At 35.0% G+C, this 20,654-nt stretch overlaps 1 protein-coding gene across 2 annotated transcripts; it reads left to right on the plus strand.

Moving 5' to 3' along the window:
• Nucleotides 1-718: 718 nt before the first annotated feature.
• LOC100252253 (mRNA cap guanine-N7 methyltransferase 2) lies at nucleotides 719-20,371 on the plus strand. Of its 2 annotated transcripts, XR_002031624.2 has the most exons (11): nucleotides 719-928; nucleotides 1,012-1,090; nucleotides 1,305-1,399; nucleotides 2,653-2,724; nucleotides 2,853-2,962; nucleotides 3,964-4,086; nucleotides 4,193-4,285; nucleotides 5,052-5,120; nucleotides 5,792-5,912; nucleotides 7,881-7,969; nucleotides 8,070-8,090. XR_002031624.2 is itself a non-coding variant. In XM_059741456.1 (10 exons), exons 1-10 carry the CDS (start codon nucleotides 824-826, stop codon nucleotides 8,210-8,212), a joined length of 978 nt encoding a protein of 325 aa, XP_059597439.1. In that variant the 5' UTR covers nucleotides 719-823; the 3' UTR covers nucleotides 8,213-20,371. The 2 variants fall into 2 exon arrangements, 1 of the variants encoding a protein (XP_059597439.1); XM_059741456.1 differs by lacking the exon at nucleotides 5,792-5,912 and having other exon boundaries at nucleotides 8,070-20,371.
• The last annotated feature ends 283 nt before the right edge of the window (nucleotides 20,372-20,654 follow it).

The raw sequence follows: 20,654 nt of genomic DNA on the forward strand, positions 1-20,654 counted from the left end.
TCTTTGACCATGGTGTTTACGGAGGGAGAGAAAGGGGTAGGAGGGTGGTGAACCTTTTTGCCATTTATTTCAGATTTTTCAATAAGATGACATGACATTTCAAGTTTAACACCTATGAAACCACTTTAATATACAACCATCTGACTTGGAAATAATGAAGGGTGTATTGGTTAGTTAGTATCTCATAACCTTTCTATTAATTTTGTAACATCTATGGACCAATTGTTAATTTTTGGGCCCAAAACAAAATTCTCACAAAGAAAAAAGGAGAGCTGACAAGGAAGAAGAGGAGGAGGAGAAGGGCAATAAGAGAGAAAATGGGAAATGGAAGAAGAAGAAGAAGAATGGGAGTGATGGTTCCGGCTAGGTTGAAGAGGGTAAATTTGTCTTTTCAAATTATAATTTATTTTTTAAAAAATGTAGATGGATGTATGCTAAAGATACGGTCTAACCAAATTTCAATCCTATTTAATTTAGCCTTTTTTTAAAGAATTATTTAGATTGATGTCTAATAATTTTTTTTTTTTTTAAATTTAGTAAAAGTTTTGAATTATATGTGACTAATTTTTATAAAAATTATAGAGAAAAAGGTCCTAAAAGGCTAAAAACCTGGCTCCACGTCAATAAACGGTCCTCGGCTTCATCCACTCCACCGTCCATTTGTTTGTGATACGATGACGTGTAAAACATCCACAATATCCATCTCACAATTCGGTGTTAGTACGTGGAATATAGGGCCCCCATCTCTTCCACTTTTTGGCGCCTTGGTTTTTCTCTTCATACACCGCGTCGGCCTGACTGGGAAGCTACTGCCAGGCCAACCATGACTTCAATTCCGGCTCCAAGAACCGCCGAGTCCACTCACCATCGACTCTTCGAGTTCGCAAAAACAGCCCTCATCAAGATCTTCGTCTCTCCCTACGCCACCGTACGTGCCCTAACCCTCTCCTCACCTCACTCTTTCTAAAACACTGCTGATGAACGGTGTCGTTTTCGGTTGGTTTTGTGAAGGTGTGCGATCTCTACGCCGGAGCAGGATCCGACGCAGACAAGTGGGACGAAGCTCAAATCGGTCACTACATCGGAATCGGTAATCAACGTTTTATTTTATTTTATTTTATTTTATTTTTTATTTGTTTTTGAACGGAGTTTCTTGCTTTGTGAAAGCAAACATTTCAGTGTTTTTATCTCTTGAAGGCCAAAAAGGTGCTTTCAAAGCGCTAGCCAAATGGTACTCTGTAAATATTTCTGGATGAATTGATTGCAAATTGATGACTTTTGGTGTTTTGGGGGTGTGGTGTTAGATGTTTCAAGTTCTGGAATAAGCCACACTAAGGAGGTTTGGGAGAGTCAGAGGAAGTCTTACAATGCTGATTTTTATGAACTAGATCCTTCCATGGTGAGCTTATCCATTTATTTATTAACTTGTAGTTGTTGTTAGTAAATAATTACTATTTTCCTCAACTGGGTGCCGCTGATTTTAGGGATTTCTTTGTTTATGGTTCTTGATTTTGGTCTTGTAAGGACAGAAATTCATGTTTAGTATTCAAAATTACTTCACCCCTTGTTTGGTTATGTAGAAGTCTGAGGAAAAGCAGAGAAAATAAGGATCTATTTAGTGGCAGAAGTGAAATGGTTTTTTCATTCTCCATTCATATTTGATTTTGGATGGTTTTCAATTCTTAAAGTGCTTGCATTTAAAAAAAAAATGAAAAATCAACATTTTAACCTTTTTTTAATGATCTATTTTCAGAAAATGTTTCAGAATTTTATGAATTCAGAAAATCTTTTTTCTTGTATACTTTTGTGAATTAGGCTAGGGTGTATATAAAGGACCACATTTTGTCTACGATTGACTATATAGATTGGATGTTTGTCAAGTAAGGGGAAGACCTTTTTTTGTCTCCTTACCACAGCTTTTTTTGGGTGTTGTTTGTATGCTTTGTGTGTACTGTTTTTACCGCTTTTAGGCATCTCTAATGCAAACCCTTTATTTACCTATCAAAAAGAAAATGTTTCCAGAAACAGTTTTTGAAAATCATGGAACTCATTTTGTGTGTTGTCTGCATTTTTCTGTCCTGGAAAATATATGACATGGTTATCATTTCCATTACCAAGCAAGCTTTTTAGGTACTTTAGAGCTTTTGAGGCTTAGCTCAAATAGATATGAAGGTCACTAAAAATGTTTCATTAACAGGAAGCGTTTCAGAATTTTTTTTTTCTTTAATTGAGTTGAATGTAGAACAATAAAATTTCAAACCAGGAGTCAAACAAAATTATTATTTTTGTTTTATTATTCTAATTAGCAATTAGATCTTGAATTCAAGAGGACTTTTTTTAAGTGCTGAAATTCTTAAAATTTGTCCGAGTTGACAAATTGACATCTAGCAGTTTCTGATGTCAAGAGTAGTGTAAATATGATGATGGGTCTCTTAATTGGCAGGATTTACTTTTCCCCCTTTCTGTATACTTGAAATTTTCTGTAATTTTTTTTCCCGGACTGATCAGAACATTCTAGCATGTTTTTCAACATGTTAATCCTTTGGTTATGTTATTAATATCAGATTTTTTTATGCATGTATATGTATTTCAGCTGTGTATGTTTTAATTGCTTTTGCATAGTTGTTCTCTGACATTATATCTCTTTGGCAGGAAAATCTAGAATTAAATTTGCAGGACAAGTGCAATACTGCTGATGTTGTTTGCTGCTTGCAGCATTTACAGGTTCCAAATTGTCTTTTTCTTTTGATGATTGTTGTTGTTTATTTGTTTATTTATTTATTTCCTCCTTTTTATTTTAACCCAAAAAAACATGAGAATAGAATGAAATTGAGATGGCTATTTACTTGCAGTTGGGTTTTGAAAACGAAGATAAAGGAAGAAGACTTCTACATAACGTGGCATCTTTGCTGAAACCAGGGGGTTACTTTTTTGGCATTACACCTGACTCATCTACCATATGGTATAGCCCTATGACTATCAAAGACCCTATTGTTTTTTTTCCTTTGGACCTGTTGTTTCTGGAGTTCATAACTTATATTGCATCCTGCATGCAGGGTTTTTATTTTCTTTGACCATCTTTTGTAATTTTTACTTTGTATTACCAATAAAAGTTGTTTTCTGATGGACTCACTCCAATCTTTGTTTCAGCTCTTTTTTGCTGGTATTAAGTGCAATATGGAATCTGAATAAATAAAGCTTTGTTAGGGCTTTTCCATCATAGTGAAGATGAGACCATATCTTAGAAAACAAGAGATATGCATTATCCAAGAACCCCTCTCTCTCATACTGAGCATGAAACTTGGAACCTTGAAAGTTTGAGAGCTGCTTTCTGGATTTTGATGGATTAAATTTTTTTTATTCATTTCAATTTGGTCATTTTAAAGCTCTAATTCTATACAGTCTGTGTTTCTTTCACTCAACCAGGACTAAAGTTTAAGCTGAAAGCCTGAAACTGAAATTTGAAGAGTTTGTTTGAAGGAACTTAATGTGTAATTAACTCACAGTGACCTCATCGTTGGACAGTGAATTGCAAGATTGTAGATCAAGCGTGAAATGGTAGTTATTCTTTTAACGCTTTATGCATGGTATAGAACCAGGGAAGATGCTAATTCACTGCTCAACAAGTGGGTTTTCTTTTGAAATAAAAACTATTATTTTCACTTAGTCAGTGAGGGCTTATCCCTTTTCAATCTACATGGCATACGTACACGAATATTCAAACTCATTGTCTCGGCTCAAAGCATGTGATCAAAGCTCTAGTGGTGCACATAGCAATATCACAATTGTATTCTCATTGGCCTGACTGGCGGTAATAGCGAACTAACACTGTTCTAATAGAAAGGGGGAGAGTTCTAATATTAATCCCATCCTTGGAATCACTTCTTTGCCTTTGCAACTTATGATCTAGATCTCAAGTTTCTGTTATTAGTCTCTTATCATTGTTATTTTGTTGCAACACAGGGCAAAGTACCAGAAGAATGTTGAAGCATACCACAACAGGGGCAGCAGCATGAAGCCGAACATTGTTCCAAATTGCATTCGATCAGAGAGCTATATGATCACTTTTGAAGTTGAAGAAGAGAAGTATAAATGAAACTAAGCTTCCCAATACGCCTGCTTAATCAATGATTTTATAGATACATTTTGATAATACTTGTTTTTGTCTTACTTGATGAGCAATGTTTTCCAGGTTTCCATTTTTTGGAAAGAAATACCAGCTGAAATTTTCCAATGATACTTCTGCCGAAACTTATTGCCTGGTTCACTTCCCAAGCTTGATCAGGTTGTTCTTCTTAAACCACTACCTGATAACTCAGTGTTTAATCAATAGATACTGTCAATTAGCTGCCTTCTTGGTTGGCACCAAAGCTGTTAAAATCATGTATCATATTGTATATTGGTCAGTGTTTTCTCTACATCTTTTTATTATATTTATTTTGTATATAGGATACTCAGAAATTTAAAGTTAAATTGAAACATAGGTGGAAATATGCATAAACAATTAACATAATGAAATTGAAACAGATAATAAGTTCATTTTGTTCTGAAAAAACAAAAAAAGTTCATTTTGTTGAAAGTTATTTAGTTCCTCATAATAATTCTTCCTTAGGGTTTATATATAAAATACTAGTGTTATAAAATTTATTATGTAAATGCAATGATTCACAATATGTAGACAGCTTTTCAATCTCATAAACTCTGTGACTTTTCCAACATCTCAGTATCAAAGAAAAACTTGTTAATTCTATAACAAGAATATCTTACACCAATTCTTCTATTAGTTACTGATTCTTTCAAAATGTCAATGATTTAGTTCTTCCTCCAAAGTGCCTGTAATGTTAAGTAACATGAATAGAGGTTGAAAACCTTGGCTGTAATAGGAAGGGTATTTTTCAACATATAAATGGTGCTGAGTATAAATTAGTCAAATTGATTACAGAACATCAGCAGACTAACACTTCTTTCCTCCATTTCACTTATTTTCTCAGCAGTTTTGAATTCTTGACATGCAAAGGATCTTCTGACACAGTCTACCTTATTTAACTCAGGTTGGCCAGGGAGGCAGGTCTTGAGTATGTGGAAATTCAGAACCTGACTGACTTTTATGATGATAACAGGTATGTGGATTTTTGTTTTGCAACTCGTGGTTTATCTGCGTTATTTTACTTTATTTTTATTTTATTATTATTATTTTTATCAGAAAAAAACATTTCCATTCATCAATTAATTGGTAAATACAAGATGGATAAACAATTCTTCAAAGATGTACAAAAGAAGGTAGAAAGTGACCAGGAAATAAAGCCACAAAAACTAGCCCCTCCTTGTAAAAACCTGCATGTATACCTCCATCTATTGCTTCCCGTGGCTTTGTTAAGCATGTGGTCCTTTTCTGTTGCTGCCTGTGGATTCTGATTTGTGGATCAGATCTTGCTTTGTATAGGCATTTTTTTTCCATGTTCTATCCATGTCATATATTTGGAACCACAGGATCAACATAGTGATACCAGCAGCAATGTATTTTTTGTTTGGATTACATTTTGGTATTAAAAGAATGAAAGAAATTAAAACTAATGTATATTATAATTTATAGAAAGCTTTACTTAGTTTGAATTAACTTTCTAAAGGGATGGGTTTCAAATTATAATCAAGACTTTTTTCACTCTTGAATTTATTGAATTCTAATTGGAAGGTTAGCATGGTAGCCAATGCCTGGTTTTAAGGTTCTCTAAAGGAGCTTGAAACTCAGGAGAGCATAATTTTGTTGCAGAATTTGAATTATGAATTACAGGAGATCAGTTATTGAAGAATGCATTATTCATAGCAAGGACATAGGATCATGTGGCATATTTGTTCTTCCAGACAGATGCAAAGAAGGCCCCACCTATTTTTTTTGGGTGATATCAATTCTGGTAAATTACTTTCAATGGATATGGTGTTTTTCTAAACTCGGTGTTCATGGGCAGCTATTATGGCCTTTCTATTCTTTGTCACTTGTCCTTTTTTTTCCTCTTGTTGGTTTTTCAATTTGGAAGGATTCTCCAACCTTCTGTACATTCTTTTGTACATTCAATTTGGAAGGCAATAAAAAACGGATGGGAGGTTTTCAAAGTTAGAACGCATTTTAAGGTTGGTTCTAGGAACATGGTGAAGTTTTGGAAGGATAGATGGTGTGGGGATGAGCTGTTGAGGGATGCTTTCCCAAACCATTTTTCTATAGCTTCTTCCAAAGATGCTCGGGTGGCTGATGCTTGGGATGGTGGTATCTGGAATCCTAGGTTCATTAGATAGTTGAATGATTGGGAGTTGGAGGAGGTAGACAACTTCTTTGAGAGTTTGCATGACCATTCTCTTTCTATGGATTCTGAGGATTCAGTGGAGTGGGTTGATACAAAGAGTGGTATTTTTTCTGTTAAATCCTTCTACTCCTCCTTGGCTAGTAAGGGGGCGGATCCTTTCCCTCATGATACAGCCTGGAACTCTTGGGCCCCTGTTGGAGTCCACTTCTTTGCTTGGGAGGCAACTTGGGGCAAGATTTTGACTTTGGATCAACTAAAAAAGAGGGGGTGGAAGTTGCCTAAGAGATGCTACATGTGCAAAGAGGAAGAAGAAACGAGTGATCATATTCTTCTTCATTGCCCAAAAGCTCTTATTTTGTGGCAGCTAGTTTTTGCTTTATTTGGTGTACAGTAGGTGATGCACTCTTCAGTAAGAGGTTTACTCTTGAGTTAGGGAGGCTTTCTTGTTGGTAGAAAAGGAAAAAGGCTTCGAAGGTTGCTCCATTATGCCTTTTTTGGTCCATTTGGAGGAAAAGAAATAGGATAACCTTTGAGAATTGTGAATGTTCAGATCATTCTTTTAAAAGTTCTTTTTTGTATCTATTTGGGGATTGGGAAAGATTGTATATTGGGGTAGGCTCCTTGTCGACACTTGATTTTGTAGATTGGTTAGGAGATCTATAAGGCGGGTGCAGATGTTTTTGTGACCGGGCCTTTTTGTTTTGGGTTTCTTGTATACATCGTGTATATTCCTTTTTTAATACAATTGCTTTTACCTATCAAAAAAATAAAAAATAAAAAAAATAAAATTTACAGTAGCTATATCCTAGTTTCCCTAATATCACCCAGTTTGTTGGTTTCTTGATTGGTGATGGTTCAAAAATACATTTGTGGGAGGATCTATGGTGAAAGGATCAGCCTCGTTGCCTTCTCTATCCGAATTTCCATCGCATTTCACAGCTAGAGATCTTCTTATTCCTCATGTTCTAGGCATGTTTTAACCCTTCACATTCTTGGAACTTTGAATTTCGATATAACTTATCACCAGGAAATTGATGACCCTTTGTCTCACACTCCATTTGCATAATGTTTATCTTTGTCCTTTATTTGTGAGAGGATTGAGACCTTGGTTCTATCTAACTTTTTCTGCTACATCTTTTTTCCATGTGCTTCCCAAGATTGATTCTCCAGTTGCCTTTACTCAAATTAACTTTATTTGAAAGTTTAAAGTTACTCCCAAAGTCAAAGCATTTGTGTGGTTAATGCTCAGTCAATGGCAAATGCCAAAGATCTTTTACAGATTCGGAGACATTTCAAAAGCTCTAACTCATTAGTATCCTTTGCTTGACAGTTTTTAATTTGTTTTACTGCCCATTCCATTCTCATATGTTGTTCTTGAGGAGCTGTTCCATAAACTGGTTTGAGTGGTTTCATTATTCCATTCTATTATTAAGTTCCGGGCATGCATGAATATATAAAAAAATTAGTTTCCCAAACAACCTCTGAGGCTTCAGTTTCCAACTTATTCTTTTGTAGAAAGTTCATTTTGTGTTGTTCAGATTACTTGTTGATCTTCCCCTGCTGTTTTATTGTTGCCTGAAGGGCACAATTTGCAGGCATGCTGCTTAATTCTGGTCCGAATCTGGTGGATCCTAGAGGGAGACTTCTTCCTCGATCATATGACGTATTAGGTAATTCATTCATTGTTTTAATTCTCCCATATTACTACATCTGGCTAGCATTACCATTTGGTTTGTCAGTTCTCATTCTTTCAGCATTTCCCTTTTGCAGGTCTATACACCACATTTATATTTCAAAAGGTTGACCCAGACATTGTTCCTCCACTTACGAGCCCCTTTATTATCAAGGATGGAAGTCACAATTATGAGGAGGCAAGTGTTTGTGATTGTTCAAAACGCGCAAAATTCAAATAAAATATCATTGCATTCTTAGTTCAATAAAATATCATGACTACTATAGTTCAAATATCATTATATTAGTTCAAATTAGTTTCTTAGTTATTGGTATTAGGGTGGTTCTAGTTTTTTTTACCATTATCCTTTGTAAACTGTATTAAAGCTTGTTGGAGCCTACATGAAATGGAGTGATTTTCTGTGGCGTTTCCTCTTCTCATCTCATATAGCTGCCTAGGTCCTTCTCTGGTTTTACATCTTCCCTCTTAAACCCATATTATATGAAGGATTATTTATAATCATAAACAAGGAGATTTCTGCTATTACAGTTGTTGTGTGTTAACATCAGCATTGTACAGAGTACCCTAGGACATAGCATTTGTGATTTATTTTCTTAAAGTACACCATGTGCTGGCCCACGGCTTTTGGAGAATTTTTGCTCATTTTAAGGAACTCCAAACCTTTTTCGGGACAACAGTAGTTTTAAGGGTTTTTTTTTGGGTCCTCTCTCTTTTCCTTTACTGGATTCTAGTTCAGGGTCATCATGTTTGAAGATAAGTACAACATGGGTCACTACTTCTTTGATGCTCCTAAAATGTTGCTTTCAGAGGTCACTCAATTTTTAGTGGTGCTTTGAATCTGACTTCTGTTTTCTGATGACCTTATTTTTTGTGCCATTTGATGGTTCAGTGATGCATAGTTTAGTTTTTGCTGACGGCCAACGGTTCAGGAGCTTTTTATGAAAATAATGTTTCATTATGCTTCATCTTGTTGAAGTTCTTGGGGCCTTGTAAAATACATCTACATTTCTGTTTTTTTGTGGATAGTCACTTCCTGTTTAAGACTGTTGAACCTGATTGTAATGGTATCAAAGCTCTTCTAATTGCTTCCTATGATGGTGTTTGGACGCAAAGCATGACCATAAAATTGAATGGCATTATTGTAGTCTTATTAACTCTTAGGTGCTAACAGAAACTTCAATATATCGTCTGAACCTCTAAATCAGTCAGAAGAGTGGATGCATCGTTATGTGGTTGTGGAATATCAGGGAGCTTGCAGTTTATGCTATTGTTATTTTCCTAGACACAACAAAACAGTGTGCAGACATGTGGGATTTCTACTACAGTAAAATATATTTCACCTGTGTAACCGGTTTTTGAAGTTTCTTATTTGAACAAATAGATATTGCACCTCCAACATCTCCTTTGCCCATCCACTATTTGTCAGTTTTGCATAGGATATCCTCTATTGTGACCTTCCAATTACTTCGTGAAATGGTAGTCTTTCATATACTTGGCCTCCACTTACCAATTTAGAATTCATTTTAGTTTGGCTCTCTTATAATATCACTTCTACTTGTATTAGGAGTGGGCAAGAAATCCAGTGAATTGATCAACTCGAAAGAACTAAATTGAACCAATTTAATCATTTTTTTTTTCAATGTTTCAAAATTTATGAATTCAATTTGTTAACTGAAATTATTGATTTGATTTTTAGGTGAAAAATTTTCATCTAATTTAAATTGAGCCAAACCATAAGTTATCTTTTCCTTGAATTTTTCCTCCCTAAAGCTAATCCTAACTCATTTCTCTTCTTTTCTTTCTTACTTCTGTCAACAATAACAAGTTTTTTCAACCATGAATATCTATATAAAATGTTTTTATTATTGCTTGATATTTTAGGTTGGATTATCATATTTTTGGGTTGTATTATACAACTTGTATTTCGTTATTTAGTGTGATAACAAGTTTTTTTGGCTGTCATTTTTCTAGAAAATATGAGTCCAATTTTGGTCCAAATCAAATCAATTGAACCAAATCTAATCTTGATGTTAAATCAAGTCAATTTGCTTGACTAATTAAAAAATTATTTCTAACGGTTCCTTTTTTATCAAAACCGACCAACATGGTTCAGTTCTGGGTTGGTTAAGACCAAACCTAAATTAAATCTTGCCCAACCCTACATTGTATGATGTTGTGCTCCATTCAATCTTGCCAAGTGAGTATCATCTAGGTAAAGTGCTGTAGTGATGAAAATGCCGCACTATCCTATTATTTACTTTAGGCTACTTAAATTTGTAGGAAGTAGTCCAGTGATTAAAAAAGCACGAGGCATGTATGTTTCTAGCTAGTGCAGAAGTGACGTGTAGAGCTGTGCTTGTATAGTGTGTGATATAATGTAGGCATAGAGGGTGTTAGGTAAATCAACTTGTTGACTTGATATGTTTTAATGGCTTAATTTAAGTTATTAAGCATATTAAGTATGGTAAAATGACTTAGTATTGTAACTTAAAGTTAAATGACTTTGATAAACCAATTTAATGACTTAATAACTTACGCATAATTTAACTTAACCCCATTAAGCAATAAATATTAAGTTTAACCAAACGCTCTCTTAGCTTTTCCCTTTCTTTTGGTAAGCAAAGAAATATGCATATATGTGTGAAAAGGAAAGATGTACACCAATGTACATGAGCTGTATACAATGGGCACCATGTGGCAAATCCACAAAAGAGAAACAAAAAACAACTCTCTCTCTCTCTCTCTCTCTCTCTCTCTTTCTCAACATGATCTTAACCAATCTACAAAATCGATCTAAGGCATTCAGCCTTCCATTATGTACATCCCAACCTAAGCTAACATACTACTTAGCACAACCATTTCAACTTATTCTTAGATTGCTCCTCATTTCCAAAGACTTTGCGATTTCTCTCCTTCTACAACGTCCAAAAATGCATAGTGGAGTCGCTTGCCAAACCTTCTTTCATTTCCTCCCTACAAAGTGGTCATGGAAATTTAAAAGAGTTTCTCTAATTGTGGAAGGAAGCGCCCAAACTCCACCAAATAGGGAGAAACAACAATTGCCCATAGAACCCTTGACATGGTGCAATGAAGACGGATGTGATCGATTGATTCTCCTTCAATTTTACATGGATAACAAATGTTCACTAGTGGCTTCCTCATCTTTGAAGCTGATCTAATATCAAGACTTTTCCCTAATTGGCTTCCCAAGCAAAAAAGGTCGCTTTAGTTGGGACCTAAGAAATCCAAATAATGCCCAAAGGGAAGGGGATTTTGATTCTAAATAACTTCCTTAGTTTATCTCACAAGAAATAGGAAATCTTGATTTGGAATTCTATGAGGATGTTTTGTGATAATCAAGAAGCTATTTTGTATCTCACAAAAGGATAAACAATAATGATATTGATTGTTTCTTGTTCAAGATAAAAACACACTGAGATTGATTGGTAGCTATTTTGTGCAAAATCGGGCAATGATAAAAAAGATTATCTTGTGCATATGTCTAGCCTAAAGTTGATTCAGGAGATTATCTAAAAACATTAGGAAATAGTTGAATTCAAGCATATCTTTTTTTTATAGAGTTGGCTATGTTTCTTTATCTTATGCTCAAACCTTCATCTTGAAAGGGAGTGTTAAAATATGTATTAAAGCCATTCTTAGATCCTCAGGTAAGGAAGGGCATGTGATAGAATTTAGAAACCAAATTCTGTATTTAGTTTAGTGTTAGATTGGACAAGTTATGCATAGTGCCATTTATATCCCTTGTTTGTGAAATATGGAAATCCATTGGAGTGGATGAGATGTCCATATATCACAAACAAAAATAGCAAGGTTTGTGATAAAATTGTGTTGGTGTGAATGAGATCAGGGTTTTGAATCCTACAAACTACATTATTATGGTGGTCTAAGTGTTATTATCAAATGTCATGATTTCAGTCTCAATTACAGAAGGAAAGAATTAAAAAAATACAAGGATATTGAATCAAGAGCCTTAATGTATACCAAAGACACTAAAGGATACCTAGGATACTATATGGAATGTAATATATGATACTACTATACATTTAATAACTAAATTCATATAGATTACAAATATGCATTTTGTGTGTTGTATTTTTATATACAGATGTGATACATAATTTCATATATATGGTACACAAGATGTGCAATATGTGCAAAGACTTTATTTTGGTAGCTTGAGAATGATTTACTAGCTGTATTTGGGAGAATTTCCTAAACACTAGAAGCAGCATTTGAATCGCAAAAGTAACTTTTAAAGATATTCAAATAAAACTCTCAAACATGTATAGCACATAATTCAACATGTGTATCTAAGGAATTTCTTGTTGCTCAAACTTAATGTGGGAACCAATTTGAGATTAATGAGATGTTTAAAAGAGTAAAAATTACCCTTATTTTCATAAAAGCATTTTTAAGATGCAAGATCAATTGGACAAAAATGGCACTTACATTTGCTTCTACTTGTTCTACCACTCAACAAGAAAAGCTAAAAGCTACCTCAAATGGGCATGCTATATGTTTTCCTTAGAAACAATCATTACACTATAAAGGTAAGTTGTAGTTAACAAAAACAGTTGAAGACTCTATGCTTTTGGTTGCCTCTTTAAAAAAATAAGTTTTCTTTTTAGTGTACTTGGAATCTATGCCTTCTACTTAAGTTGTATGTATCAAATGAGGTTTACCATCATACTCTATGTACAAGCAGGTTAAGTTTGGCTACCTTTGATCTTTCTAGTAATCTTGGCTTCAATTGCCAATGCAAAACTAAACTTGTTTCACATGAGTTCTTACCATAAAGCCACAATAATCTCTAAATGTGGCTTATTTCATCTTTCTTGGAGTCTTTGAAGAGCAACCATCAAAATTAAGGTTAAGATAGCCTTAGCGAAACAGAAGCAATCCACACAAGCTCCCTACCATACTCTTGTTGCCCTTAAAACACCTTTATCTGATTGAGCATAATTAAGCTCTTAGGGATGCTCTAAAAAAGCCTTATTCTCAAATCCCTTAATGAAGTGAGGTGGTGCATGGAATGCCAAAGTAGGTGTAGTGGTTTTTGCTTATTCTAGAAAATAATTGGAGTAGCAATGGAGTGGGTATGGGATGGTTCACTCTTCTCCTGACCCCAATCAGAGGAGAGTGAAACATAACATTTTCCAAACCAAACCCATGTTGGAAAGGAAACCGCAAATCCCATTCCCACCTCAATTTAAGGAATAAGAGAGGACAAAACTAAAACATAAAGTGGTCTTATGATTCAGATGGAATCTAGAGAAAAAGATATTATAACGCTATCTTTATTGAAAATTATAAAAACAGTGCTATAGTCTAAGGGTAAAAGCATTTGAGAAAAGAAAAAAGCAAAACACTAAAATTTTGTGTGGATGCTGGAGAAAACATAATGAATATCAAAGGTCTTTTTTTGGTAATTCTCTAGCCTTTGGAAACCTCACTTATAGTGGTTTTACAGAATTTATTTTTGTTTTGTTTTCATTTGTTTCTCAAAAACTAATTAAAGAAGATTTTTTTTTTTTTAAAAAAAAAAAAAGAAAAAAAGAGAAGAAGAAGAAGAAGAAGAAAGTAACATGGCATTTTCTTTTTTATCTGAAGTTTGAATAGGTGTGAACTTGTCTGAAATCCGAATAGAAATCAATGCAAAAGTATCATTCAGACTTTAGATTTCATATAAAAGTTAAAACTATTAACTTTTTGTATTCAAACAAAAAATCTAAAAATAAGACTTGACTTAAAGATACAAACGAAACTAAAACATTTGAAGTCTCAAATCAACACTTTAGGGGAAAAAAAACCCTAAAATTGTTTTTTGTTTTTTTAAAAAAAAAATGTTTTTCTCATCAACCAAACAAGAAGAGAGAGAAAAGAAATGTGAACCTTTAGAACTAGAATGTGAAATAGATAAAAAGTGAATGTCAACACCAGACTCATGAAAGATGGCAGTATGAGCAGGTGTAGTGGCAATGTGGACAAAACTAAAGAGAGGAGTTAGATTTTTTTGTGTAGAATGATATGTCTGTAATTAATAATAAAATAGAAGGTAATTTATACTTAATCTGTGGAGCAAGTTGAGCAGTAGGATACTGTGGTCCAGTCCAAATCTGATCTGATTTTTAAGAAGTTCCGGAACCCCCCGCCCTTTTCTGGATTACTTACTCCCCAAGTCCATCCTTGTAGAGGCAGATTTGGGCAGCTTACCTGAAAACTGGTCACATCGCCATACCGTAACATAATAGTGTTCTGTGTTCCATCTCCAACCAAATCACCTAGATGATTGGAAACTTTACTCCTAGTAGGAATGCACCTGGATTCAAAATCCCTCTTCTATTAGTAAGAACTTGCTTTAGTTGTATTTCCTAAGAAATAAGAACAACTAGTTCAAATACATTATCAGTAAGTACCACTTATGGAATCTCATTATCCATGGGCTTATTAGCTAAATGAATATTGACACATGATATTCCTAGTTGCTTCTCGTGGATTTTTATTGCCTCATGCATTTGAAATCGATGTTTGTGTAGATATATGTGTATGTGAAAATTTTGGTGAGCAAGCCCTTTGTGTTTGTTTTGGACGGTTTGGAAGGCAAGGAACAACATTGCGTTCGATAACAAGGCTTTTTCTATCCAAAAGTTGAAAAGGGATTTTGTTTTTAGATGATTGTTCACTAACGTTAGTAAGTTTTTTTGAATGGTTGGGTACTTGTTGAGGTTCTTCCTCTGTTTTCTCTTGTTTGAGCCTTGGTGAGGTTTTTTTTCTTGTATACCTTGGGTCGCTTTTCTGGTGGATTTTTTTATATTTTAATTTGAGTCTTTATATAGTGTGTGTGTGAAAATGGATTGAGTAATACTTTCCTTTATCAAAGAAAAGTGTTTCTCTTGTGGGTAAAGTTGTACATAGGTGATGGTTCGATATCTCTAAAAGATCTTGTTGAGTGGTTGGGTACTTCTTAAGGAAGGGAGATATTTTTTTTTAATCCCGTCTTGGTTGCTCCTTGGCTCTTTTTTTGTTGTTTTCTTTGGCACTCTTTGTATACTTAAGTGTATTTGTTGTGCTTTTGCGTTTTTTAATGAATAACATCATTGCCTATAAAAGAAAAAAAAGAAGAAGAAAGGTGTTTCTAGCTTGCATGGCCCGATCATTAATCTTGAAAATTTCTAAACAAACTAGGTAGGTTGCTAGTATAGTTTCCTAAACATGATTTTGCTATTTACTAAAAGAATTATATTGGAATGTAGGAGGTTGGTTATTCCAGAGTTCATGTGAGTGAAACAAAGCTAGCTCATAACTCATATTCATGTTGGAAGACATTGGAGATGATGTGGGATTTGTTTCATTTTTATATTTCTTTTTGGGCTTACTGTACAAACATTTTTAAACCCTATCCTTCGAGTGTAATTCAGCTTAGTTGGCTTTCGATATATACACCCTAGGGTTGGGTCTATAGGGGTTAGGAGTTGTTATACTTGTATAGGCCATTTGTAAAGCCATCCTTGTACCTTTTGTATAGCCATCCTTGGTTAGTGGAGGATTACTCAATTCTTTTTTATTTTTTATTTTTTTTATCAGTAAATGAGATTTGTACTAAAAACGCCAAAAAGGGCAAACCAAAGTACACACAATGTATACAATAGCAACCAAAAAGCGCCAAAAAAGGAAGAGAAAACAAAAAGATACTCCCTCCCTCAAACCGACCCCAACCAATCAATGAAATCTACTATGGACATCAATCTTTCACCTATAAACAGTTTGGTCCAAGTTAATAAGTTACACAAAAACAAGTATTTCAGCCTTTGGATTGAGAGTTCCATATTCTCAAAAGATCTTCTATTTATCTCTTTCCAAATAGTCTAGAAGAGGCATAAAGGAACTGTCCTCCAAACCTTTTTTCTCTTTCTTCCAACAAAGGAACCATGCCAACCTAGCAGAGTCTCTCTAATTGTGGACTGCATCACCCAAAAAACTCTAAAGAGAGAGAATGATAGCTCCCACAACACCTTTGTCTTGTCACAATGCAAAAGGATGTGGTCAATAGACTCCCTCATGAGACAGACATAGGAAACAATGGTTGGCCAAAGACCACCCCATCCTTTGAAGCTAGTCAAGATTCAAAGCTTTGTCCCAAGTCGCCTCCCAATCAAAAGGGCACACTTTAAGAGGAATCTATGCGTTCTACACAACACTAGAAGGGAATTGCACTACCCTTCCTGCCTCTAGGCTAGCATAAAGTGATCTAACAGAGAAAGTTCCACTCTTTGTATCAACCCAACACACTTTATCCTCTTTACCCTCTTCTACCACTTTATCTTGAAGTCTTGCCTAAAAGCGTTCCACAATAACAATCTCCCAATCATTTAGGGGCCTCAGGAAGTTAGGATTCCAGCCACCCCCCTCATTAGAATGCTGCCACAACTCTGCCAGCCCTGCATCTTTAGAGTTAGAAAGAGCAAATAAAGAGAGAAATGAAACATTTAATGGCTCATCCCTGCACCACTTATCTTTCCAAAACTTTATCCTTTTCCTATTGCCCACTGAAAAGGACAATTTAGAACTAACAACATCCCACAACTTTCTTATGGTCTTACATAACCCAACACCATAGCCTCCTCTCACTTCCTTAGAGTGCCAACCCCCTTCCAGATCCCCATATTTACCACTAATGATTGTCTCCAAAAGGCCTCCCTTTCTGAAGCAAAGCAACAAATCCACTTACAAAGGAGGGCCTTATTAAGCGAGTGAAGGCGCCTAACACCTAGGCCCCCTTTCCTTCTGTCAAAGCAAACGGTATCCCACTTCACTAGATGAGGCTTACTATCTAAGGTCTCGCCTCCCCATAGGAAGTCCCTTTGAATTTTTTCCAACCTTAACCGCACAAACCTTGGCATTCGGAAAAGAGACAAAAAGTAGATTGACAAACTAGATAACGTACTTCTAATCAACGTTAGTCTTCCCCCTTTGGAAATATATTGTCTTTTTCACAAAGCCAATCTTTTGCGGAATCTTTCTTCCACCCCATCCCAAGCCACCAACAAATTAAAAGGGGCGCCTAAAGGGAGCCCCAAATAGGTGGTCAGGAGCACTTTACGGCCTAATACAAGAGCCAACTCATCAAGGTTCTCTACTCTCCTCAATAGAATAAGCTCACTCTTTGTTAAATTAATTTTCAGACCTAAAATGGCTTCAAACCACATAAGCAACCAGCTTAAGTAGGTCAATTGGGTATGGGAAGCCTCTCAAAACACCAAAGTATACATCATGGGGAGGATTTCTCATCCTTCTCATGTTTCTATTCTCAATTACTACATATATTTGTTTTTGATCAAAAAAAAAAAAAAAAAAAGTGGGGATAGTGTTGATAGGTCACCCAAGGATACGCTCAAGTATAGGATGAAAGAGAAGGTTCTTTCTTGGGTGATAGGCACAGTTCCAGCTGGTTGCATTATTGACTTCTAGGTGTTGTGCCGTGATAGTGTTGTTAAGCCTAAAGAAGGAACAAATTATGTTTGTAACATTGGTTGTAGGTGCAGGATAAAGTGTCAGGTAGTGAGAAAGTAATAGAGTATATGAGACAGTCAGATCAACAGCGATAAAGAGAAGGATCTTTTGGATTGTTTTGAGGAGTCTTGAGGAGTACCTATCTACTTGAATTACCTTTTGCATAATCCCAAGGAAACAGGTCTATGAAGAGTTTATCTTCTCTCTCACCATTGTCTGAACATGGAACACAACACTCTAGATTGACTCTTTTATTAACAACCATCCAAGAAAAGATGTCCACTTTAGATAGAACACTAGACTTCTTGATGAATTTAGCATGAGGGAAAATAACTGGGAAGGAATCTTAGCCAAGGCAATAAAAGGGGACTTTGACGAAACCAAGGTTCAAACCCTCACATGAAGAAATGAAGGAGATAAATAGCAAGGATTCGAGTGATGCATAAGGAGAGGTCGGTAATTTCCTGGTCTGGAGATAACAACTCAGGAGAAATTATAATCCTTAAAATAGAAGTCTGCAATATTGCAGTAAAAGTGCTGATCTGCCCATCATGTTTCCTCCCAGATGTAATTTTTGAACCATCGGTAATGGAGAAGTACAAAACTTTACAATGCCACTGATATGACCACCTGACTATAATGTTAGCATCCCATCTGCTGGAATGCAGATTATAGATGCTTCTGGTAACACTAAGCTACAATCAGTCACTTTCTTTGGGAAACCTCCATGATTATTTATCCAAGAAGGTCCTTTTCCTATTAGAGATCTTTATAGACCTCTTTGCTCTTTGGTGTGCAGATTTGGGTTTAACTTACTAAATGATTTTCCTTCATTTGCTTTCAACTAGGATTTATTTTGTTGGATTGGTTAGTACTTCCTTATTTTACTAGGATTTGTATGGAGTTTTAGTTGGATGGGTTAGTCTCCTTATTCTGTTGTGATTTTTTAATTAATGGTCTACATATAAGTTGATATTTCTTTCTTTGAAGAAGAATCACGATAATATTTTATGTTTTCAACATATTTAGAAGATCTTAAAGATTGTCCATACAATCCCTAGCCTTAGGTGTGGTGGCTAAGGATCCAAGGAGCAATTCTTAGAACCCTATTAGTGGGATGCTAGTAGTTTTCCTTCTTCTCAATTCTTGTTTCTTTAATTTTTTTTTTCTGCAACTATAACCCATGAACCTTCATTGCCAATAACCCATCTAAATCTCAAATGGTTACTGTTGCTGCCCTAAGCCACTTTTTTCAGTTCTACTCACGGCCCTAAAACAAAGAAGCTTTTTTTTCTTAAACTCTAATCAAACCAGGCCTAGTTTTTTTTCACTTCAGCAATTTACCAGTGCTTGATTCTTCCCTAATAGTCCAAGATCATTTATGCATGGATATAGATAATAGTTGGGAAAATTAATTAGATACTCATAGCTTTCTTTAAGTGATAGGTGTAAAACGCTCATCCTGTGAATCTGACACTGAAAGTTTAGTGTGTAGATGAGATATATTTTCAAAGGATTACACATCATTAGATTGCATTGATTGATAAAGCACATGTGGAACCCTATAATCATCCATGTTCTGAATTTTCGAATCTTTTGCTTAAAAAATGAAATCTCTTGGTCGGACATTCAACTGTGAACAGGTATGCTATTTTATTTTTTATTGTGTTAGCACATCTTTAGGTTCAAATTTTCAACTTCCTCCAATTGAAACTCAGATGTGTCTGTAAATATTTTCCAAAAAAGGTAATACTTGGAAGGTTCCATTTAGTATAGAGAACAGTGATAAATGTTATAAGGTTCCATGTACCACAGAGAGCAGATGGTGTTTTTTTGGCAATGGAGGCAAAAATAAATAAAAAAATAAATGTCATCTTTACATGTTGAAGTAACTTTTAAACAATAATGCAAATATGCAATAAGCTTTTTGAGGAAAGATATTAAAGAGTGATTTCTTTTGAGTTTCCAATAACAGTCACCCTTTTGTGTTAGATATTGAGGAATGAGGTTTTGACACTCGGATTGTCATGCACATGTACATTACTTATGCATTTAATTTTTCATTAATACATATTCTTGCATTTATTTTCCATTTCTTTGAATTTATTTTGTAGTCCAATTGTAGGCAACAATACATGCTAGCTGTAATACACAGAAATTTGTAGTGGTAATTGATTTGATACATGATTTGATAACTACCATATATTGATTATGATTCTTGTTAGCACTGATAGTTGAAAACATGTATGCAATATATTGGCTTTTAGAATCTATATGAATAGAGTGACAGCTCACAGCTCGAGAATTTCTTCTTCCCTTATCTCTTATAATTTATCACTGATGCCCTCATGCTTAGATGCATGTGGCTGGATTGGTAAATATCTCATCTCAACCCCAAGACATGTATGAACCGAATTGAACGAATACCTCATCTCATCCTTTTGCCGCCTTTTGTAACCTTAAATTTTTGTTGATTTTGATGTTGTAGAGAGAATGGCAAGGCGCTAACTGGAGAGATGAGGAGATGAATGGGCAAACAGAGCCGCCTCATGGACTAGGGAAGATATCTGAACAAAAGGGCATATTGGGTCCTGGGCCAGCTGATCTACGCTTCTCAGAAGCATTCTGAACAGGAGGTGGCTTACATGGAAGAGGGACATGTCTCAGGAACGTGAAGCACATTGTGGCATGTTATTGTAAACTATTCCTGTGTTAATGTTACTGGAGGGTTGCCTGTTTGTTCATTTATTCAGGTAGTTTGTAAATGAAAGCAGAACATTTTTTAATATAAACTGGACTATATATATATATATATATATACTAAGCTGTCAGATTTGGTGGGTATTAATTTCCAATTTTTAAGTTGATCAAATTGTGTCTTTAAAACTTCTGGGTATTCCCCAAGAAAAGTGGCCAAATTTTACTTTTGAAAACTTAGAAATGTTTATTTACTATGTTTCATATTTGAATTCTGGAACAGCTTAAATCCCAAATTCAAAATGGAAATCATTCATCCTGAATAAGGTAATTGCAAAAGGACTTTAACAAAGGTGCCAAATGTTGGTTATCAATTTGGATTAAATGGGGTCATGATTTTCACTGTGAAAACGCTTCCAAGATTCTGGAAGTGG

The sequence above is a fragment of the Vitis vinifera genome, chromosome 13, assembly GCF_030704535.1.
Source record: "Vitis vinifera cultivar Pinot Noir 40024 chromosome 13, ASM3070453v1".
NCBI classification, from domain to species: Eukaryota; Viridiplantae; Streptophyta; class Magnoliopsida; order Vitales; family Vitaceae; genus Vitis; species Vitis vinifera.

Excerpts from the sequence above, each read along its gene's own strand:
- LOC100252253 (XM_059741456.1), top strand. The coding sequence starts at position 824 with ATGACTTCAATTCCGGCTCCAAGAACCGCCGAGTCCACTCACCATCGA. Across the intron at positions 929-1,011 it reads TCGTCTCTCCCTACGCCACC|GTGTGCGATCTCTACGCCGG; the intron begins GTACGTGCCCTA and ends GGTTTTGTGAAG. Across the intron at positions 2,725-2,852 it reads GCTGCTTGCAGCATTTACAG|TTGGGTTTTGAAAACGAAGA; the intron begins GTTCCAAATTGT and ends ATTTACTTGCAG.